Source organism: Diachasma alloeum, unplaced genomic scaffold (genome assembly GCF_001412515.2).
Source record: "Diachasma alloeum isolate Michigan unplaced genomic scaffold, Dall2.0 Dall_scaffold_00410, whole genome shotgun sequence".
Lineage (NCBI taxonomy): Eukaryota > Metazoa > Arthropoda > Insecta > Hymenoptera > Braconidae > Diachasma > Diachasma alloeum.
The window spans coordinates 597,803-606,854 of record NW_021680549.1 but is presented as its reverse complement, the minus strand read 5'-3'; the positions used below and the strand labels follow the sequence as shown (position 1 = coordinate 606,854).

General features: G+C 35.5%; 1 protein-coding gene across 2 annotated transcripts in view; it reads left to right on the top strand.

Moving 5' to 3' along the window:
- Positions 1-9,052, top strand: part of LOC107042080 (DDB1- and CUL4-associated factor 8) — a 16,932-nt gene that overhangs the window by 4,237 nt on the left and 3,643 nt on the right. For both annotated transcript variants that reach the window (XM_015262951.1, XM_015262950.1), the window contains exons 3-5: positions 3,795-4,465; positions 5,173-5,452; positions 5,530-5,664. In XM_015262951.1, coding sequence (XP_015118437.1) covers positions 3,795-4,465; positions 5,173-5,452; positions 5,530-5,664 — 1,086 coding nt within the window. The remainder of the gene's footprint in view (positions 1-3,794; positions 4,466-5,172; positions 5,453-5,529; positions 5,665-9,052) is intronic.

The window sequence follows — 9,052 nt, the reverse complement described above, 5'->3', positions numbered from 1 at the left end:
GGGGGGGGGGGGGGGTCACATATTTTTTTGAAGTCCCACAAGTATTTGATGGCAAATTGCGACAAATATTTTGGAATTTCTGCATTATGTAAAAGGTAAGTGTAGGCAGGTAACATCATGAAATTTTCATTTTCCAACAACATACATGATAGCGATTCGTTTTGTGAATGAATGAGAGTGAGACACACAGGTACCAAGTGTGGAAAGTTCTAGAATGTAGGAGGCGGAGGAGGAGGAGAGGATAGGGAGAGAGGGCCGGGAGGGGAAGAGAGGGCGGGAGAGAGAGAGAGAGTTCTCGAAGTATACAATGGGGAGAAAATAGAGGGAGTTGAATTAAGTTTGAGTTCTGATGGTGTTGAGTAATCGGAACGACTGAGAGTTGAGATGAATCCGATCGAGACTTTTGCATTATTTACTTTAATTAATAAAGATCTTCATTGTTACTTTTAAAACAAAAAAAACGTGCGTTGAATTTGTGTCATTATAATTTCTAAGATACATTTTTTATTTTACATGCATTTTTTATTTTTTTGTAAAAAACAATTTTTATTTACAAAAGGAATTGAGTAACTTGAAATTCCATACGATTATTTTTGCGGAAGGTCATGTCGAATACACAAAAAAAAATCGTTAAAAAATATTGAAAATTTTAGGACCAGTAGTAGGGTTTTTATGAGTCAGAAAAATCGGAAAATGTCAATTGGCGATAGAAATTTAAAAAAAATAATTCGATGGATATTTCTGTCACTGGGAGCTCAATCAATAATCAGATTACAATAAATCTGGAAAATTATATTCAGAATCATCCGATTTCACAAGCTGATCGCTCTTTCAAAAATGAAGTAGACCGATGTAAGAAGAGAAAGCGGTGGAGGGGACATTTTTTTAGTCCCTCATTCACGTGAATTGATTTTTGTGATGGGAATAGGCCTCCGAAGTTTTTTTTTACTTTTCCTATGGGAATGTTTCATTTTTATTTTCTTTCAACTCATGAAAACCCTACTAGTCCTTCCATTTTTAACATTTTTCAACGATTTTTTTATGTATTCTATAAGACCTTTCACGAAATCAATTGTATGGAATTTAAAATCACTCAATTCCTTCTGTTAAATAAATAAACAATGTAAGTGAAAAATTAAAATTTCATGATATTTCATACCAACACTTTTTTTATAAAAAATAAATTGAAAAGATCTATCCATCAAATACTTCTGATACTAGAAAAAAGTGGTGTGTAATTCTGAAACAATTGAACATTAATTGAAGCAAGGTATCAGCTGGTATAGTTATAATAACAAGGGATTTATAATATNCACAAGTATTTGATGGCAAATTGCGACAAATATTTTGGAATTTCTGCATTATGTAAAAGGTAAGTGTAGGCAGGTAACATCATGAAATTTTCATTTTCCAACAACATACATGATAGCGATTCGTTTTGTGAATGAATGAGAGTGAGACACACAGGTACCAAGTGTGGAAAGTTCTAGAATGTAGGAGGCGGAGGAGGAGGAGAGGATAGGGAGAGAGGGCCGGGAGGGGAAGAGAGGGCGGGAGAGAGAGAGAGAGTTCTCGAAGTATACAATGGGGAGAAAATAGAGGGAGTTGAATTAAGTTTGAGTTCTGATGGTGTTGAGTAATCGGAACGACTGAGAGTTGAGATGAATCCGATCGAGACTTTTGCATTATTTACTTTAATTAATAAAGATCTTCATTGTTACTTTTAAAACAAAAAAAACGTGCGTTGAATTTGTGTCATTATAATTTCTAAGATACATTTTTTATTTTACATGCATTTTTTATTTTTTTGTAAAAAACAATTTTTATTTACAAAAGGAATTGAGTAACTTGAAATTCCATACGATTATTTTTGCGGAAGGTCATGTCGAATACACAAAAAAAAATCGTTAAAAAATATTGAAAATTTTAGGACCAGTAGTAGGGTTTTTATGAGTCAGAAAAATCGGAAAATGTCAATTGGCGATAGAAATTTAAAAAAAATAATTCGATGGATATTTCTGTCACTGGGAGCTCAATCAATAATCAGATTACAATAAATCTGGAAAATTATATTCAGAATCATCCGATTTCACAAGCTGATCGCTCTTTCAAAAATGAAGTAGACCGATGTAAGAAGAGAAAGCGGTGGAGGGGACATTTTTTTAGTCCCTCATTCACGTGAATTGATTTTTGTGATGGGAATAGGCCTCCGAAGTTTTTTTTTACTTTTCCTATGGGAATGTTTCATTTTTATTTTCTTTCAACTCATGAAAACCCTACTAGTCCTTCCATTTTTAACATTTTTCAACGATTTTTTTATGTATTCTATAAGACCTTTCACGAAATCAATTGTATGGAATTTAAAATCACTCAATTCCTTCTGTTAAATAAATAAACAATGTAAGTGAAAAATTAAAATTTCATGATATTTCATACCAACACTTTTTTTATAAAAAATAAATTGAAAAGATCTATCCATCAAATACTTCTGATACTAGAAAAAAGTGGTGTGTAATTCTGAAACAATTGAACATTAATTGAAGCAAGGTATCAGCTGGTATAGTTATAATAACAAGGGATTTATAATATTACATTAGAGTACAAGGGCACAAATTTCGTTTTCAACGAATGTGTGTACAGACCTCGCCTTCGGCTCGGCCTGTAAACTACACATTCGTTGAAAACGAAATTTATTACCGAGTGCTCTATAATATTTTATGTCAAGCCGTTCAGAAGTCGAGTTTTGAGCAAGCTGCGCGAAGCGCAGCATGCGATAAACTCGACTTATTGCACGGCGCGACATAAAAATAAATAAATTGACTTGAAAAATTACATTATTTTTAAATTAAGGCTCGGGTGGATTATCTTTTGAACATTATCTCGATTGTTTTTCCATCTTCATAATGTTAAATATATCATAATTTCCATTGGATTTTACGTCATGCAGGAGTCCTTAAAAATTACGCTTGTGCAATAAAAAAAAAGTAGAAAAAAACTGAACATTTTCAAAGAGTGTTTTTAATAAACATTAAGCAATAATTCCGATGATGAGGAAATAGCGAATGGACAATTTATCACCTTACTGTAACAAATGACGACCTAACAGCCATTAGATACATCAAATTATTAATTTGCAATTTCTTCTCTATTGCGGTTATTTCCCAATATTATTCAACAACGCTCTTTGAAAATGTTCAGCTTTTTTTCAATGGTTTTTTTTTTGATTGTACAATAATATTTTTTGAGACTCCAGGGCTATGTAAAACTGAATAGCAATTGGAAATCATTTCAGATTATCAAAGTAAAAAAAAACGACCAAGATCACGTTCGAGTGGTAATCCACCCGGGCCTTAATTAAAAAGTTATTAATTTTAACAACGAGAATGTTCTTGATTCAAGAACCCAAAAGTTTTGAATCCCGAAACCAAGATACGCTTGAAATGAGAGAAAATGTGGCTGAATTTACGTACAATTATCCTAGTTTAAGTAATAATTGTTGAGAATTGTAAGTTTTTCTGATTGCACTTACTTCCCGAATTTTTTGCTTGCTAGATTTGGACACAACAGAGTTTCGAAATTCGGAGATTTTCACTTTTTTTTTCTGTGTTGATATTTTCAACAAAAATTTTAATATTCAAAATATTTTAATGAACTTTCTCGAAATTCGCCCATTGCCACGAATTTGCGAAATAATCTTCATTCCAACTTCTTTTCTTCCAACCTCTCTGCTTGCAGACTTCTCTATTTAATCTCAAATTTCGATACTCCATTCACTATTGTTTACTCCCTTCTAGGGCTGTGTGAACGCATTGAACTTTAATCGCGAAGGTAATTTGTTGGCCAGTGCCTCAGATGATTTACGAGTGGTAATTTGGGACTGGGCGATTGGTAAAAAGCGTCATACATTTGAAACTGGGCACAAAAGCAACGTCTTCGAGTCCAAGTGGCTTCCACTCGACTTCGAGAACTACGTAGCAACGTGTGCTCGTGATGGTCAGGTTCGTCTTCTCGACATCTGCACTGGGGCTCATCGTAAATTGGCGTCTCACCATGGCGCTGCTCGACGACTGGGCATCCACGCAGATCATCCCCACACAATTCTCTCAGTTGGAGATGATGCAAAGGTTTTGTGCATCGATATTCGAGGAGGAAAACCAACGAAGATGCTGACAGTCAAAGAAGGACGATCTGACATGCATCTTTATAGCATCCACATCAATCCTCGCAATAGTAACGAATTCTGTGTTGGTGGGCGTTCCCAGGCTGTTAAAATCTATGACAGACGAAAATTATCGATGCCTTTGCAGAGACTCTGTCCTGAGAATTTGTCTGATAACACATGTGCTCATGTTACCTGTGCCATGTACAATTATAATGGAACTGAGATCATCGCGTCGTACAATGATGATGATATTTATCTTTTTGATGCTGTGGTACTCCATCCCTCTGGAGATTTTGCTCATAGGTAAGAATGAATCGATACTTTTTTCTGAATTGAATCGTCACCAATTGATTTCGTATTAAAACGATAATTCGAAATTGTAATTTCCGAATATCTTGGAGAGGAAACGATTTGAAAAAAATTAATGGAGCTTTTCTCTTTAGAAAATTCCATGGACTACATTAAAAATAACCTGGATATTTAATTCTTCATTCACTCGGTTCAGAGACATTTACTGAATTATTGCATTTATTTTATGTCACTCTGTTAAAAATGACGTTTTAGAATAAAATAAGAGAATTTAGCATGCTGCTTTACCTTTACAAAAAATAGAATTTCATGAACTGCAAAAAGGATTTCTGGAAATTTTATGCTAGACTTCCTCATTTTAGAAACATTTGCAGAATTACTGCATTCCTTTCATCACTGTTTGAAAAATTATATTTTGGAAGTATCTCATGAATAAATTTAAATAAATTTTTAATTCATTTATGGCATTTAAAGAAATAAATTATTATCTCTATTAAAAAAGAATCTCGTGAACTACAAAAAAAATCTGTGTATTTTTTTCTAGACTAACTAGTTCAAAGATAATTGCACGATGATATTCATAAAATTTTTTAACTTTCCTCCGATTGCCACTTTTGCTACACGGCCGGTCCTCACTTATTTCTTTTATTAAACGATTTGATTGATTTATATTCTCATCAACGTTGATCATTTTTCTTCAGATACGAGGGGCATCGTAACAATGCTACCGTCAAGAGTGTCAATTTCTTTGGGCCAAAAAGCGAGTTTATCGTATCAGGATCGGACTGTGGAAATATATTTTTCTGGGATAAAAATACTGAAGCTATTGTGCAGTGGTTCCCTGGAGATGAACAGGGAGTTGTAAATCGCCTAGAATCACATCCAAATGTACCAATTTTAGCTACTAGTGGGTTGGATCATGACGTAAAGATATGGATTCCTTCCTGCGAGCAGGCTCCACAAATGAATAAATTAGAAGACGTGAGTTTTTTTCTTATATCCTAGACAAGTTTAAAAAAATTAAATTGCAGTTTATGAAGTGAATATTTCCGTTTCAGTGTGTCAAAACTAATTTAAGGAATAGAGCAGATGATATTACTAGGGAGCCAGATGCCTTTGATGGACAAATGCTCATGGTGTTTTTGCAACATATTCGTCAACACGAAGGCTTCAGTGTGAGGAATATTGTTGATGTGAGTAATCCTTTCTATAGAAGAGGATACATCGATATACAGGGGGTCCCAAAACGGAAATATTATTTGGAGACGAAAACTCTCATGAAATTTTTGTCTCTGACACTTTCTTTATAATATGAAAAAAGGACAGCCAATCAAGCGCTATGCCCCAATAGAAAATTCATACCCCTTTTTCCATACAAGGCGGAGAGATGATGGCATTGAATGTCCAATCGATTCCAATCAAGTTCATTTCTTGATATTGAATAAGAGTGTAAATATAATTTTTTTATATTGACTCTCATTTTTAGGGTTACGTTGCGTTTAGGAACCAAATGGCTCTGACATGGGCATCATGGGCATAATGACAGAAGAACAATTTTTTTTCAGATCATTGTGTATTAAATACCCAATCGCCCGCCATTTTTTTTATTCCTCCAGCCGAAATGATATATTGTTGCCTCGTTGACGAATAGCTCCTTAATAAACATTTCATTAGAATTTTCGTCTCCAAATAATTCGCCTAAGATACCCTCACGATATGTCAAATCAATTTTGGGCACTTGAGCAATATATCGATATATCTCGAAACCGCCTGACCGCTAATCCGCAACTCCGATTGGTCAATGAAAACCACGTGGTATTTTCAAATTTTTCAAACTCGCAAATTACTCTGCGTTATATCTTTCAATTTTCTCACGTTTATCATGCACGAAATTGATTAATCCTTCTTTTTTTTAATTTTAATTCATCATTTACGTTTATGAATCTCATTAATCTGAATTTCTTCCATTTTCATTTTCTTAAAAAAAAAGAGGTTGGGGCCAAGTTTGCCAAACTTCAAACGTCAGAATGTACGAAATGACCGACGAACAAAATGCCCTACGCTCTAAATGTTTGATTTTCAAAATGGCTAGAATTTATCAATCCTCGATTGGGTGATTTGTCCGCAATTATTGATGTTCTACACAGTTTTTGTCATACTTATTTCAGTAACAGATAAATCAATCGACCGAGGCGATGAATGATAGAAAATATATTTTTCCGAGTGGAAATATTCCAGAATATGTGAATGTTCAACTATTCATTCATACGAATTTAAATATTCCATATACGATAGAATTACCGATGAACGACTGGTCCGATGGTTGAGAACATTGAAAAATATCTTTGACCGCTAAGAGATTTTTTATATTTTTATTTCATCCAAAAAAGTAAGCATCCGAATATCTATATGCGGAAATTTGTGTTCCACCGAAAGGGAGATGGCGCGATTGTTCGATACGCCCGAATAAGGTATGATAGAGGAAGGTAATCTCAAGCATTGTTCTCCAACCTGTTCCCAAAAAGTATTTTTGACCGTATGACGGACAATATTTTTTGTTATGACGGCCGTAGGCAGAGATTCACGGACGCGGAGCGAAGCGGAGCTTCGAATGCCTTACGGCCGGAATGACAAAAAAAAATTTTAGGCCACTCAGGCCTGAAACCGGCTGGATTACACACTCGACGCTTCGCGTCTCGTGTCTAATTCAGCCGGTTTCAGGCTTCGTGACATAAAATTTTGTTCAGTACTTGTTGGGAAATTTCGTCCTTAACGTGTGGGGTTACATCACTTGCCTTCGGCTCATGCTGTAAACCCCACACACGTTAAAGACGAAATTGCCCCACACGTGCTGAAATATACTATTATAGCCCATATGATTGCAGCCCTCGCCTTCGGCTCGGGCGGCAAATTCGTATTCGCCAGAAAAGTTTTTTTCGGCCTAGTGACAAAATATACTACGGTCGAACTTCCCCCTCCCTGCTACCTTGCTCGGTTGCTGTCTCGAGTCCCCTCACCGCCCCATTTCCCCTATCCGCTCGTCGGGCTACAAACTCACCTCTGTTAATGCAATGAGTTATTATAATGAGAAATAAATAAAATTCTCAAATGCGTTTCCCGAAATTCACTTCTTTTTACAATATTTTATATTTTCATATTATAACTGTAATTAAACGTGTATAGTTTATCTCTTTCCATACTTCACGATACAATAATGATTAAAAAATATAATTTCCATTAGAAAAACATTCGACAAGAATAATTTCTTTTGGCGTGTTAACAATTTTGAAGTACATAACGATTATGTAATAAAATATAAAAAACCAAAATAAAGTATTAAAAATAAAATCTACCCTTATATACATACGTACATATTGTGATGGTTGAAAAACTGTGCGCGATATTCACATGACTAAAGGAATTCATTTCTTTGATACGTTTTGATGACGGGACCAACTTTGAAGCTCGATCCAACCACTGCTGACGAATATGCGGAGATTTCGATGGGATCTGAAATCTACATTTGTTCTTGCAATTAGGGAAATAGCAAGGGTAAACCATCGTTAACTGACTTATATCAATTCGGGGGTCCTTGAGCACACACCATTCAAATGTTTACAATAGATTATGTTCTTTCGATCATGGGAGCCGCCATGTTGGAAAACCGGTAGCACCCTGGCGTCATTAGTTCGTGAATTGGCCGAAAAACTCCCTAATACTGTCGGACAAATCTACATTCGGGCGTATCGAACAATCGCGCCATCTCCCTTTTGGTGGAATGCAAATTTCCGCATATGGATATTCGGATGCTTACTTTTTTTGGATGAAATGAAAATATAAAAAATCTCTTAGCGGTCAAAGATATTTTATATGATACGTGCGTGTAACCGCATGGGTTTTAGTTGACTATAGTCAACTGGAAAGTAGCGGGTTTCGAGCGCCTATCCACACTCAACTAAAATCCGAAATAACGCATGACGCGCATGCGCATCACCTATTAAAAGAGAATAACAAGGAAATCTAACCTCCGAATAGTGAATACATGGAATGACTGAAAAATGAAAAGGTGATTTTCTGTACTGCTTCTCATGATTTCTCGTCTGGGAATTGGTATTACATACTTCCCAAACTCGAAAACTTAAAAATCACTACAGAAAAATATTGTTCCTGGGCTGTGTTACGTCCCAATCGTTTCAACGATGTAACTAGTGGGACACTAGCGCCAATTCAAAAATTAAGCGCCAGGTTTGAGTGCGGGAACGTTGGCCGCCACAGCTCTGATGAGCACTCCATCGAGATTCAATTTAATAGTTGACAGGATTATTTATGTGGAGCAGGTTGATAGACGAAATAACGTGGACACTGATGATTTAGGGAGCACTGAACACACTTTATTTTAATAAAGTCAAGACTTTAAACGATCAAAGAATAAACTCAATAAAACACTTGTGGACTTAACAAATTGAAGAGAGAAGCAGCAAGCAGAAGGCTTGTGTAGGAACTGAACTATCCTAAACTAAAACTTCCAAGGGTTGGGTCCAACAACCCCCACTAATCTAAGAGTTGCGCACGCAAACTAGG